At 44.7% G+C, this 15,150-nt stretch overlaps 1 gene segment (V, D, J or C); it reads right to left on the bottom strand.

Annotated features, from left to right (window-relative positions):
- The window catches only part of LOC123606260, a 43,515-nt gene extending 39,198 nt beyond the window's left edge, over positions 1 to 4,317 (bottom strand). The window contains 2 exon segments of the C gene segment in view: positions 3,726 to 4,034; positions 4,121 to 4,317. Of these exon segments, the coding sequence occupies positions 3,726 to 4,034; positions 4,121 to 4,163 (352 nt within the window).
- Between the last annotated feature and the right edge of the window lie 10,833 nt (positions 4,318 to 15,150).

The following is a 15,150-nucleotide window of genomic DNA, read 5'->3' as shown; positions in this document are numbered from 1 at the left end:
CTATGACACTTTTTGTTAAAACCAGTTCACAAAACAGAGAAGATTTTCTTAGTCTTTCCTCTCCACTTGCAGGAAGAGTCCTGGGGCAGACTGCCCAGAAAGGAACTCTTCCACTGTGACCCGTTGACCATGGCTTCTTGTGTGACCCTCATACTGTCTTGACCAGTATACTGGCCTGGGGAGCAGGTGTGGGACAACCCGTATTTGCCCACAAGTGCCACAGTGTATTCTTGTAAAGTTAACCTTCACCAAGAATATTTAAAGTGACCTAACAGTGCAATTGAAACACCATGGGCAGGGGCGCCTGGGTGGCTCAGTCGGTTGAGCGTCTGACTTCGGCTCAGGTCACGATCTCGTGGTCCGTGAGTTCGAGCCCTACGCCAGGCTCTGTGCTGACCGCTCAGAGCCTGGAGCCTGTTTTGGATTCTGTGTCTCCCTCTCTCTCTGCCCCTCCCTGTTCATGCTCTGTCTCTCTCTGTCTCAAAAATAAATAAACGTTAAAAAAAAATTTAAAAAAAGAAACACCATGGACTATTTGTTTGGAAACATTTCTGTTTCTTTCCAAACATCAATTCTTTCTTCCATGACATAGGTTTATTTGCAGGACTTTCGTGATGATCACATGAGTTTCTGGACACACACAACATCTAGCTCATTATCTGGCAGCCATGGAGCTAAATGGACATGAATTCCATTTCATTCATTCCAATACTTAAATAAGTCAAACCAGCCATTTCAGGACATGGTTAGAGTAACATCTGGGGGTGGGGTACAATTGATAGCCATCACACTCCCTTTCCACCCATACAGAGGCATAACATAACAAGAAATGCATGAAGTGCGTCATAAGTGCCTATTGCACCAGGAATTCTCATTAAAAAATAGCTATTATTATACTCTAATCAGAATGTTCTCTTTATTATGGAACTGAGCTCCTTGAGAGAATGACTGTGTGTTGTATTCTGTAGTTATAAACTAATTAATTCTGGTTTTGTTTTGTTTTTTGGCTGAGCAAGAAAATCCATCAGAGCAATCTGCTGACCCACAGACTGCAAATGCTAATTCTACCACTTTCAGAATATAACTGTAGATTTTTGGTAATTACTTTATAACTTCAATTTAGAAGTTAATAAAATAAAGGTTACAGAATTACTGCAGCTAGGAATGATCAGCTTGTGATTGATACAGTTAAATGTTGACTCATAGATAGCAGGAAAGCAGATAAGGAAGGACAGAAAAAATAGGTCAATTATAACAAAGGCAAGAGACTGGATTGTAGTTGACATTATGAAAGTGGCAGATGTTTATCTAGTTTCGTTTAATAAGAATTAGGATTGTGTCACTACTGTGCACTTGTTTATTGTATTAAAAACATCAAGAACACAGAGTTGTATTCATTATAATATTGGTTCATAAAGCACTATAATCATTTATCTACACAGAGATCTATTTACTTTATTCATTTTATTCTACCTAGGTGTTGATGATTTAATAAGTTGGCAAAGACCCAAGAAACCCTGCTTTTTCTGAAGGTCAAAAGCATTACAAATAATGTACATGCTTCTGTCTACTAAATTTATCAACTGGAAAAGCACAGAATTAAATGATAATCTGTCAACACCTGCCCAGTTTCCTGTTTCGTTACTGAAGGAACAGGGCACATCCTGTTCTGTTAGACATGGCACCTTGGTGGTTTTGTGGAAGGTGAAATGAAAAGGAACTAGATAAAATCTTCTCCCGAATCCCAAATTTTTTTACTTACTTAGGGGCAGACATAACCCACTTATTTGTCTGCTTGAATTTCATTCTTTTGCTCCTCCAGATGGATGGTCTACCTCTCTTTACCTTGCCCCAGGCTTTACGAGGTGGACCCTCATGGACTGCATGGATGGTCTTCCTTATCCTTTGGTTACTGTTTGGAAGCGGTCAATGGAAGCATCAGGAGGAGGCTGGAAAATGGGAGCAGAGTGAGCTCAGGGTTCCCTCCATGACAGGTGGCCTTGGGTTGGTTGCAACTTCCCCTGGGCCCAACATATAGGGCCATCTACCCCAGAGAGAGAATTTGTGCTCGGGACCCAAGAGGTGTAGGTGAGAGTGGCTATTTCCTTTTATACCAATTAACCCACTGGAGGAATTTCTTTCTTTTCTCCCTGGTCTCTGGATCCACAGGCTTGGAAATCTGGTCCCCAAGAAGGAATGCTTTCGTCAGGGGACATGGTGATGGTTCTTTGAACTTCAACTTCCATTGGCCAGCATTCAATGGATCAAGCAAAGATGCCTGTTAGTGTGATCCATAAGGGTTAGTCTCCTGGTGCACAAGGCGGGGTGGAGAGAACATGAAGCATGGATCCTGGGGGTGAAATAGAATTTTTGGCAGAATCCACACTTTATGCCCCATCATCCATGCTTGATTTTTGACTGGAAGAGAAATCTGTGCCCCCAAAGAAGGGGACACACAGAGTCCTATTGAAAGTCTATCTTTTTCTCAGTTTCCAGGTAAAGAACACATGGGGCTGATTTTCTAGCAATCTTTCATGAAATGAAGTGGGTCATGTTTTCAGGCAATAAAAGGGCCAAACAATCTTGCTGAAGGAAATTGTGCGCAACGCTGTGGGAAATTCTGCTGGAGACCATCTCATTCCTGGTTTCTGTTCATTGATGACATCTTGCACTAACTGTTGGTTGGACTCTTTCACGGGCAGGCGCGTCCTAAATACAAACCTCCTTCCACAAAACAGAAGCTCAGCGAGATAGAGGAGGAGTTAGTGAAACTGAGGATCATTAGACATTCAGTAATCATTTTTACCAAAAAAATTTGAAATTTTAACTGAAATTTCATAAAGTTTGAATTTTCAACTAAAAATGTATTTAATTCAGCTTAGACCTCCTCAGAGAGCTTTTTCTCCCCCCCCCCCCCCCCCCACACACAGCAGCATTGGCTTTCCTGTTTGGGGTGGGGGGATCAGTAACATAGTTTTTCTTGTCTTTTTTCTTTTCTTTCTTACTTTCTTTTTCTTCTTCTTCTTCTCCTCTTCCTTCTCCTCTTCCTTCCTCTTCTTGTCAAGAGGTTGACTAATTTTATAAGAAGTTAGTGAACATAGTGATATATTTTTGGTATAATTTTGCTTTAATACAGAAATCAGTCACACATTGTAGCAGTTAAACCTCCTCACTTTACAGAGGAGAGAACAGAGGTCCAGGGAAGCTGGTCCCCAAATCCTGTATGGAGTCACTTTCAAGGAGAAGGGGAAGGCGGAGGGCCCGGGGTCTCATCCAGGGCTGATGCATGCACCTGCCCCGAGGATCATTTCCCCCTCAGGAGAGTGAGCGCCAGGCATGGGTGAGGGTGCTGCGAAGTCAGCCACACTGTTTCCTGGGCTTCTGATCAAGGAATCTCTCTCTCTCTGTACAGGAACCAGCGGTGGGCGGGGCGGCAACTTAGAAACTGGAGTCAGGAGCTGCCTTTCAGTCTTGGCTTGCACCCATTTTGTGCAGAATCCCCAGAGAGTCTCTCGGCCTTGAAATTATTTGCACGATATTTTATTCCCACATTCTTCAGGGGATGTGGTCAGAATCTTAAATGGCCTGTCCATAACAGCCAGGGGTGCTGAGGGCTGACTCAGGGCAACCGCAGGGATCCAGAGCAAGTGGAAGGTGCCAGGCAGGCAGGGACCAAGGAATCAGAAACCTTTTTGTTCAGGGAGCAGAGCAGCACGTGCAGCTGTGAGCTTCCCAGGCAGCACAGTAGTACACGCCCTCGTCGCTCTTCTCCAGCTTCAGCACGGACAGATCACAGCTGTTGCTACCCTTGCCCCTCTTGGCATTGACTTTGTCCGCTTTCAGGCCCCCATCTCTCTGCACAAACGTTCCGGACATGTCCAGTCTGAGGATCCTCTTGGGGGCCGCACCTTCCTGGTGGTGGTACCAGTGGATGTAGCTGACCTTGGTGCTGGCTTTGCACCACAGAGTGGCTGAGCGGCCTGCCTGCACCACGACCATAGAGGGCTGCTCCAGGCTGATCGCTGCCCAGCTGCCTGCGAGGGGGACAGAGGTGAGACAGGAAGGCTGGGAACCTCAGGGCGCCCCACGCACCCGCACCGGGGAGGGAATCAGGACTTACCGGGAAACAGGAGGGCGCACAGGAAGGCTATGGGGCCCAGCATGGCTCTGCTTCCCACCTGTGGAGAGGAGCCCAGGGTGACCTCCCGGCTGCACCTGCTGGAAGGAGACTGGGTGTGTGGCAGAGGGCAGGTTAGGGTCTGAGCTCTGTGTCCCTTAGGTGCCTGCAGGTACTGGGGAGAGAGAGGTGGGAAAGTGGGAGGGACCTGAGGGCAGAGTCAGATCTGACCACAAGGGGGAGAGGAACCATCAATGGTCAGGGGCTGAGAAATGGTGGAGCAAGAGTACCAGCAATAATAGTAATCCCTTCATTGGAAATGGACTACACCTGAGCACCGCACTGATCGCTCGATTAAATGAGATGTCGCCCCGTATATGCTAGAATTGCTACTCTGTAAAAGAGTACAATAACAGGTGTCATCACAGAAGCTCGGAAGGGAGGAAGGGCAAGGACTCTGGCTGACCATCCTCTGCTTGGGGACCACGTGCAGGGGATGCGAGGCTGTCACAGGAGCAGCTCCGAGAGCAGACTGTCCCAGACAAGCGTGAGTGTCATGGTCCCAGAAAATCCTCGCTGGGACAGACGTGTCATGGTTGACCCTTAAGAAAATATAAAACTGCCGTCACACTAGAATGGAAAGAGAATTCTTAAACAAAAAAACTAACAAGAGAAATCTCCCCACGAATGTTAAAGAAACTATAAAATTACGGCACAGAAAAGAGCACGGTATTGACACCAGCGTTTGTTTGTGGAGTGCAACGTGTCCTGGCAGGGGCGAGTGGGGAGAGGGTGAGAATGAAAAAAGATCTTCATTTATATCCTCTGGACCTAGGGGCATCTGGGTGGCTGAGTTGGTTAAGCGTCTGACTTCGGCTCAGGTCATGATCTCACGCCTCGTGAGTTCAAGCCCCACGTTGGGTTCTGTGCTGACAGCTCAGAGCCTGGAGCCTGCTTCGGATTCTGTGTCTGCCCTTCCCCTGCTTGTGCTCTCTCTCTTTCTCTCTCTCTCTCTCTCAAAAATAAATCAACATTAAAAAAAATTATATCCTCTGGGCCTAGCGTTATTAGTGGTGATTATAATTTATTTATATTTAGATTTTAAAATTCATGTTGACAGTATCACCAACCAAGAGGTCAGTGCAAGGGGAAAATGCAAATATACAATTTTTTTTAATGTGTATTCATTGTATTTAAGAAAAAAAGTATGAGCAGGGGAGGGGCAGAGAGAGGGGGGTACAAAAGATCTTAATTGGGCTCTGTGCAGACAGCAGAGAGCCCGATGTGGGACTCGAACGCACAAACTGTGAGATCATGACCTGAGCCCGAAGACAGACACTCAACCAACTGAGCTACCCAGGGGTTTCTGGGCTGGGACATGGATGGGAACGTGACTTTATGCAAATCACTACTGAACACACTGGACTAAAACAGGGGCTGACAGTGGGGGAGAGAGGAAGCCTCACTAGGGCCCAGTTCACTCTCCCGGGCCCGGTGCTGCTCGGGGCCGCCCGCAGCTTCCCAGAAACCAGCCCCGTCCCCTGCTGGTGCCGGGGCGGGGCTGGGCCAGGGCACTTTCCAGAAGAGTTGAGGGCAGCCCGGAAACCTCAGCCAAAGCTCCACATCCTGCCTGCCTTTCCCATGGGCTCTGTGGCTGCCAGGTGCACGTGGCCTGCAGGGACCTGCCCGTTCAGATGCCTCCACGTGTGGCCAGCCTTCCAGACCTGCTTGTCTGGTGAGCAGTCCAGTCGTGGGGCCCAGCCAGGGGCCCCCCACTCTCTGAGCAGCCGACGCTGTGATCTGACACATGGTGGCTGAGGGTCCTTCTCAGCATGGAGCTGCCCAACAGGGACATTTGAAAGCTCTGAATGACACCTCCTGAGTCTGTGAAGATTTATTACATTGACAAGGACAGAATGACAGCTCCAGGCCAAACCTGTCACTTGAAGGATGTGTGTCCTTCGGAAAGTCACTGTAAATGGGAATAACAATGCCTACTCTGGAGACTTCATCTATCCTGGGTCTGGGATTTGGCCAAGTTGGTTGCTTTGTAAATAAATGAGATCAGTCAGTTTTAAGTACAATGTGGTCCTTATACCCACTTGTTCCTCATAATAACATGTCAAAGTAGTTATACCAACCACATTTGACAGATCATCTAACTGGAATCTTAAAATGTTTCAGCTGCTCAGAATCACATAAATAATGGAGCCTTGATTCAAACCCAAGTCTATGAAATTCCAAAACCCATCACACCATCCATTTTCTAAACAGAATTCAACATATATAGTTACTTTGAAGCTCTAAAGAGTAAGGAGCCAGGAGGAAATTTCAGAATGATAGCAGAACTCAAGACTATCACACGCCAATAAGCAAAGAGCATAAGCTATTCTTGAAGAGTCGTTATTAGTGCTGGACCTCGAATGTAGTAGAAATTCTAGCACTTGTGAATTAATAGTTGCTTGCCTTTTGTGAGAGACTATTTTTATGTTTATTAATTCTTGAGAGAGACAGAGAGAGAGAGTGAGCGGGGAAGGGAACAGAGAGAAGGAGACACAGAATCTGTAGCAGCTTCCTGGCTCTGAGCTGTCAGCACAGAGCCTGACGCGGGGCTCGAACCCACAAACCGCAAGATTGTGACCTGAGCCGAAGTTGGATGCTTAACTGACTGAGCCACCCAGGAGCCCCATGAGAGACTTTTTTTTTTTTTTTTTAAAGTGGAGAAGGGAGTAGAAACTGTCTTCTTCTCAACGTTTATTTATTTTTGAGACAGAGAGAGACAGAGCATGAACGGGGGAGGGGCAGAGAGAGAGGGAGACACAGAATCGGAAACAGGCTCCAGGCTCTGAGCCATCAGCCCAGAGCTTGACGCGGGGCTCGAACTCACGGACCGCGAGATCGTGACCTGGCTGAAGTCGGACGCTTAACCGACTGCGCCACCCAGGCGCCCCGAGAGACTATTTTTTAAAGGCCATAACAGAAAAATCATTAATCCAGCAAATACTTTATTCAATGTCAAGCATTGTACATCTTGATTCCTTCCTTGCATAAAGTAGGTGTTCTTCATCCCATTCTGCAGATGAGACAGAGGCTTAGAGAGGGTAAGTAACGTACTTGAGATTGTCTAGCTAAGAGCACAGCAAGAACTAACTTCAAGACCTTCAGGTTAAGGAAGCACGTGCCCCAGGTAACCTGCTTGGATGTTTGTGATTCAGGGATTAATTTCTGTCCTCATTGTACCTGTGAAAACTATAGAAATGTGGTTGTTTCTTTTTTTTAAGTTTTAATTTATTTTGATAGAGGGAGGGAGAGAGTGAGCACGAGCAGAGGAGGAGCAGAGAGAATCCGCAACAGGTTCTGTGCTGTCAGTGCAGAACCCTACATGGGGCTCAGTCTCACCCACTGTGAGATCATCCCCTGAACCGAAATCAAGAGTGAGACACTTAATCAACTGAGCCACCCAGACACCCTGAGATTTGCTTTGAATAATACATCTTTACATTTATATAAACGGCATCCCATTCCCATCAATCTGTGTCTGTCCATGCGTCTGTCCACTAGGCTCACTGCTCCTCTGTGCTGCTCCTTCTGCCGCTGGTTGCAGCCACTGCATGAATCCCTCCACCGCCAGTGACAGGCACTTGTCCTGCTGCACATACTGGCTGTCACCAGCGAGGCTGGCACCCACACTTCAGGGTCTCTGCATGCTGGGAGTCGCATTTCCCTGGGAACGTCATCCCGGGGTTGCGGTTGCCAGGAAATACACATACACTTTGTCTCTAAATACTGTGCTTATTATCTGACATCATAGTTTTTACCAACCTGATGGCCACCAAACAGGATCACGTTGTTTCCGCAGGCTATTGCCCTGGGCCGCTGATGAGGAAGCTGAGGGTCTCTGTTTATACCTGGCACCCACTGAAGTCTGTCCCTCGGACACTTGGCCGTCCGTGTCCTTTGGGCACAGCAGAAAGGAGGCAGGCGGCAGAGGCTACAGCACCCAGAGGAGCCAGGCTGCCCACGGCCGGGCCCACTTTTCCTGGCCGTGTGACCGGACCCGGTTCTCATTGCGCTGAATCTCAGCTTCCTCGTCTGCGAAAAGGGAAATCAGCCCACACCTCACAGGTTTGTGAGGATTAAACAATTTAATACACGTGGAATACTTAGGAGAGTGTCTGGCAAATCAAGATTGTTAGTTATTCTTACAGTTCCTATTTATTTTTTATTTTTGAGAGAGAGTGTGCAAGTGGGGGACAGAGGCAGAGGGAGAGAGAGACAGACAGACAGACAGACAATCTTGAGCAGACTCCAAGCTCAGTGCAAATCCCGATGTGGGTTCGATCCCAAGATCCTGGGATCAGGACCTGAGCCAAAATCAAGAGTCGGACGCTCAACCAACTGACCTACCCAGACAGCCTTACATTACCTATTAACAGTAATTTATAAATCTTATAAATACAAAAAATAGATAATTGGGCATTATACAAGTATTGTTATAATACATCACTACAAATAGATTACACATAAAAATAAAGGTAGATTGTATAAACATTAAATAATTAAAATTAAGGTTATAGTAATTGTTCTTAATTACTTCTTGACTGAATTTGTTTCTCTTTGATATTTATCCTGTGTGAGTTTTAGCTGTTGCAAATATCCTCAGCTAATCTACTGTCTAAACTTCATGAAAGCACTTTCACTAAATAGTGATTCTCAGTTTTGTAGTCAAACGTTTGTATGACTATATCCTTTACATACTTTGAAGTCCTGTTTCAGAAAACTTTTCCCTCTTCAATATCATAAAAGCCTTTTATCATTTCCTGTTATATTCAGTTTGAGATTTTCCTCCACGCTGATCCTGGCGTCAGTGTGTCTGGACATCTCTGAACTCATCAATCACTCAGTCTCTCGTGTATTTGCTCCTTGCACTTGTACATAAGGTCCCCGCAGCAGAGTCTGAACACAGAGAAGATGGGTGGGGACTTTATCGGTTACTGGGGACACAAAGACTGAGTTGCACTGTTTCTACACTGAATGCAGTAAGGAACCCGGATGGACGCTGGCGGAGACGTGAACTGGTGGGGAATGATGTTCACCCCTGATAAGCTGATGTTGAGTATGGAGTTACAGTGAGAAAAAAAAGAGTTAATCAATCGAAAGATATTAAGAATTCCCTTGTATAAACATTGAGTCAGCAATTGTGCTTTTCATTCTATACGATCTCTTAATTTTATGTACCTATAAACATAAACATGTCAGAAAGAAATGTAACCAAAAAACGCGGCTCGTGTAAGAAGAAATTGCTGATTGTGAAGGTTGTCAGATGTTTGGTGATACGAGGACGTTAGTACTACATTGCATTTAGTGTCTGCCTGTAAATTTAATTAGTGTCAGAATGTAAAATACCTTCTCTTCCAGGTAGCTCACTCTGGCTGGTGTGTGTGTGTGTGTGTGTGTGTGTGTGTGTGTGCGCGCGCGTGGTGATTTGCTAACACATACTGACTCTGCATTTGGTTAATACTTCCTGAGCTTGACCCCCATGTCCCTTGACTTCCATTCTGTCAGTCAAGGCTACTGTGGGCATCACACTGGTCAGCTGTCACATTGCTAGGATCCTAGTTGGGGGAAGGAGGGACAAGGCCCAGGTCCCTTGGGATTGTCTCTGGGCTCCCCAACCACCAGGGGGAGCCCTGGCTCTGTATTCCAGGGGTCCCTCCTGTGGGGAGAGGTCTTTGCAGGTTGGACCTTGTGGGGGACAAACCTGAGTGTCCCAGCACACCAGCCTGCTAGACCGAGGGAGGAGGGTCGCCTGCTAGACCATGGGAGGAGAGGGAGCATGAGTAGCTAGTCAGGGGTTGGGCAGCACGGAGAAGCCCACTCTGGCCCCATCAGCGTTTAGCGGCTGGGGACAGGGTGACATGGCGGGGGGGGGGGGGGGGGGGGCCGGGCTGGCAGAGCTGTTCCAGGCATTGGGTGCTTGTGGCACAGACAGGTCTCTTTGTGGGGTTGGGATGTCATAGCTGGAGTCCACGCTCATAGCTAATCCGTGTGAAGCTTTTCCGTATGAATAGAAACACAACATTGATCATCTCTTCTCCTGCCCCAAATCCTTCAGTGACATAAAGGATTGAGGAAGTCATGGGTCCTTAGCCTGATAGAAAGCACGTTGTCACCACCCTAACGCAGTTGTCCAATCTCCGGGTACCGTCTCCTTGTGTTCTCTCAGTGTTTCTGGAAACATGCATGCCACACCATCAACCCTTTGTGCAGCTTGCGTCTTCCACCCTTCACACTCTTCTCTGCAATCCTTTACACACAGGAGAGAAAGCTCCCCACCCCCCACCCCCTGGCTCCTGGGAGAACATTCTCTGCATCTCCTAGGACATGTCTTCCACCTGTGCGGGCTGCACTGCCTTCAGCACTGACCTGTCCTCATTCTATCGCTGGGATGGAAACTTGACTTACAGACTGCGTTATTTTATTCCCAGCATCGAGCTTAGTAAATATCAGAAGCACACCCATACACAGACAGTAAAGCAGATTCCAGGCAGAAAGACTCAAATGAAAGATCAAAGGCACAGAAATGTGACATAGCGATTCAGGGGAACTACAAGTAACTTGATATTCCAGACTATTGACATTGGATCTAAAAGCAGATTAAAACACAGAAGCATAGGAGTGCCTGGGTGGCTCAGTCAGTTAAGACTCCAATGTCAGCTCAGGTCATGATCTCACGGTTTGAGAGTTCAAGCCCCATGTCCCACTCTGTGCTGGAAGCTTGGGGCCTGGAGCCTGCTTCAGATTCTCTCTCTCACTCTCTCTCAAAAATAAATAAACATTAAGAAAAAAAGATTAAAAAAACACAAAAGCATAGAGTCAGATGAAATATGGATACGAATTAGCAGAAAATCTCTTTCTCAGCCAGCAGAAACTTAAAGAGGGATTAAACTCTTGATTACCTCATTATGAGAGTTATTTCATGGAGATTTTTTTTTTTTATGTCCTAAGACTTGTTCTTTTGAAAAAAGGAAGTTCACACTTTAAGTCATACTTCTGCATAGCCTTTATTTTTCTAAGACTAATAAAATTTCTCAGTAGTAACATATTTACTCAATTATAAGTTCAGAAGAGCCAGATAATAGTAATAGAAGGAATAACACCTTAGACATTCTTCCTCAAACTTTCCAGTCCTGAATCCATTGGCTTCCTGCCTCTGACTTTTACCCCCACCTAGTGGTGGCTGGGAGCATGACCAGTTCATTGGATTATGGAGCTGGACTTGAACACGGTCAGGGTGTCCTCCTGGGTAGCTGCTTTGTTCAAGACAAAATGTGGCTAAGTAGTAGGCAGAGAAGGAGTGTTCAAAGTGACTTACTTTATTGTATTATATTTTCATTGTATAAACATGCAAGTTAGGAAAGAATTAAAATTAAACTTATTATTGGAATTAAGGCGCCTAGAAAAGAAGATTCTCCTGTAAAGCAGGGCTGGCTCATTAGGCCAGTGGCTAAAAATTACACAGAACAGGAGTCTGTGTTTCTGCTGTCCTGGGACTGACACAGCGCTGATTGGCGCCTGGGGGACAAGAAGGCATCTGGGGCTACTCGCCTGCTCTTGACTTTCCTTCTCCAGCGCCCAGGGCAGTGCCGGCACTTAGTAGATTTACAACTGTGGAAGGAAGGAATGAGAAGAAGGGAGAAAGAAAGACATCAGAGTAACCAAAATTTAAAGTGTTAACATTTTCCCTTACAAAGGAGTGGTTTGAATTTTAATATCCTAGAGATCTGAAAAATTATTAGATGTGCTCTGAGAGGCTATATAGGTGGTTGGTTTGCAGGTTTGCATGTGGGTCTAACCATGTCCTGCTCACCTGTATGCTCCGTGGAAGGATGAGGAAGCACAAGCCTCTGTCAGACGATGGGGTTGAAGGTGTCACGTGTGGTCACACAGCGAAAGTGAACCAGTCGTGATGCTGAGGAAAAGCTACTTTGTCACGTTCTAAGTCATGGAGACACTGAGAATGAAGTCTTTGTATAATATATAATCTGTGCTAAGCAAATCTGGATGGAGGCATGAAATTGGAATCTGACACCTTCTGAAAGTAACCAGCACACAGGCTGGATTGTCTGGGCCAATCTGGCTAAGTCCTGTGTCCCCAAGTACGTATTGTTAGAATGCCTTTCATTTTTCTGATGTGTTCTTGCTTAAATAAGCAATTAGGAGTCACCATATTTATAGTCAGTAGATCTGAAACGCAGTATTTCTATAAACATTTAAAAATTTTTTAATGTTTATTGTTTTTGAAAGAGAGAGAGTAAGCACAAGCAGGAAAGGGGCAGAGAAAGAGGGGGAAACACAGAATCCAAAGCAGGCTCCAGGCTCTGAGCTGGCAGCACAGAGCCCAATATGGGGCTCGAACTCACGAACCCTGAGATCGTGACCTGAGCCAAAGTCGGACACTTAACCGACTGAGCCACCCAGGTGCCTCCAAAATACAATATTTCTAATGTTTAATAAAATGTTCAAAAAGAATGGAGACATCACTGCTGAGGGTATTACTTAACCTTGATTAAAAAAAAATAGCTTTAAGAGGTATAATTTGCATAGCATACAATTCGTCCCTTGTACATTTGTGATTGATTGCATGGTTTTTCGTAAATTTATGCTTTTTAAACAATAAAATTGTAGAGCAATTATATCATCCAAAGTAGTTTCTTTATTTCCACTTATTCCTTGCTCCTATTTCCAGTTCTGGATAAACCACTGATCACTTTTTATTTTATAAATCTGTCCTTTTTGGACAATTAATATAAATTAAATTATACATTGTGTAGTTTTTTACATCTGGCTTCTTCTACTTAGCATAATGTTTTTGAGGGTCATTCATGTTGCATGCATAAGTAGTTTGTCCCTTTGTATTGCTGAATACTATTGCACTGAGTGGATGACAGCATTTTGATAATTCACCAGTGGATAACATTGGAATTATTGCCAACTTTTGCTATTATGATTAATCCTGCTATAAACTTTTGGCGTGCATGTCTTTGTGACAACATTTATTTTTATTTCTATTAGACCGATTTCTAACAGAGGATTCCTTGGGTCTGTAGGTTTCCAAAGCTGCTGCAACATTTTGGTTCCCTCCAGCAGTGTGTAAGAATGTGGTTCTCCTTGGTATACATGTAGACAATGGAATATGTACACATTCTTAAAAAAGAATGAAGTTTTTCCATTTGCAACAACATGGATGGACTGAAAGAGTATAATGCTAAGTGAAATAACTCAGACAGAGAAAGACAATAACTATACTAGTTCACTTATATGTGGACTTTAAGACACAAAAGAAGAAACACAAATGAAACAGACTAACAAAAAACAGATTCCTAAATACAGAGAACAGACAGCTGGTTGCCGGAGGGGGTGGTGGGTGGGAGGATGGGGGAAATAGATAAATGTTATTAAGAACATTTATTGTGATAAGCACTGAATACTTCGTAGAATTGTTGAATTATTATATTGTGCACCTGCAACTAATATAACACTGCATGCTAATTATATTTCATTTTTAAAAAATCTGTTTCTCCCTGTTCTCACTGACACATTAGAGATTGTCTTGTTGACGATAGACATTCTAGCAGGGGTGAAATGGTGTCTCTTTGTGGTTTTCATCTGTGTGCCCCTAATGAATGGTGATATTGAAAATACTGAGAGGTACTTATTAGTTATTTATGTATCTCCTTCAGATAAAGGTGTGTTTTAAGGCTTTTATTGTTTTTTTTAAGTTATGTTGTCTTCTTACTGAGGTGTAGGAGTTCTTTATACATTCTAGATAAAAGTCCTTTCTAGATAAAAGTCCTTTATATGATTCACAAATATTTTTCCCCAGGCCGTAGTCCTTCATTTTCTTCATGGAGCCTCTTGAAGCACACGTTTTGAATTTTGATGAAGTCCAATTCATCAGGATGTATTCTTTTATGGATAACGTGTTTGGGGTCATTTCTAAATGTTTTAAATGTTTATGTATTTTTGAGAGAGATAGATACAGAGCACGACAGGGGGAGGGGCAAGAGAGAGGGAAACAGAATCCGAAGCAGGTTCCAGGCTCTGAGCTGTCAGCCCAGAGCCCGACTCGGGACCTGAACTCGTGAACCCTGAGATCATGACCAACGCCCAAGTCCACCCTTAATTGACTGAGCCACCCAGGCGCCCCTGCTTGGGGTCATTTCTAAGAACTCCTTGCCTTCATCCTGTGTCAAAAAGATTCTTTCCTATGTTTTCTTCTAGTAGATTTTATAGTGTTAACTCTTCCATTAAGTTTATGGCCCATTGTGAATTATTTTTCATACATGGAGGAGGTAAGGAATGAAGTTCATTCTTCTGCCCTCAGATACCCAGTTGTAGCTGAAGCATTTGTTGAAGAGTCTATCCTGTCTTGCACTGAATTTACTCAGCACATTTATCAAAATCCAGTTGACCATAAATAAGGGTTTATTTCTGGCTCTCAGTTCCCTTCCGGTGACCTGTAGTCTCTCTCTGCACCAGGACCACACTGGCTTAATTATGTAACTGAATTCTTCTGTGAGCTCTGAAATCAGGTGCTGTAAGGCCTTGCTTGAAAGGCTCACCCTGCTGTCCCCAGGACCCCAACTGTGTCAGTAATAAACCTGTTCATTCCCTCTGTGTGTGCAACTTTCTCAGTCTCAACACGCAAGTCAAATTTGGGTGCACCCCTGCCTCCGCCAACTGCTTCTGCAGGGTGACCTTATTGGTCTTCCAAGTGTGTTCTTTCTCAAAAAAATTTTTTTTGTTAAATCTAGGTCTTTAGGTTGCCATGTCAATTCTAGGGCGAGTTTATTAATAGGTGTCCACAAAGCCTGCTCATTGAATCGTTAATGAATGTGGTAAGAATTGCCATCATAACATTGAATCTTCTAATCCATGACCATGGGCGCTCTCTGCATTTATTCTGATATTTTTAATTTCTTCTCTACCTTCTTTTATATTTATCAACAAAGAAGATTTGCTCGTCTTTT

This window comes from Leopardus geoffroyi, chromosome A2, assembly GCF_018350155.1.
Source record: "Leopardus geoffroyi isolate Oge1 chromosome A2, O.geoffroyi_Oge1_pat1.0, whole genome shotgun sequence".
Classification (NCBI taxonomy): Eukaryota; Metazoa; Chordata; class Mammalia; order Carnivora; family Felidae; genus Leopardus; species Leopardus geoffroyi.
Note: the sequence above shows the minus strand (reverse complement) of the source record. Positions and strands in the feature narration are given on the sequence as shown.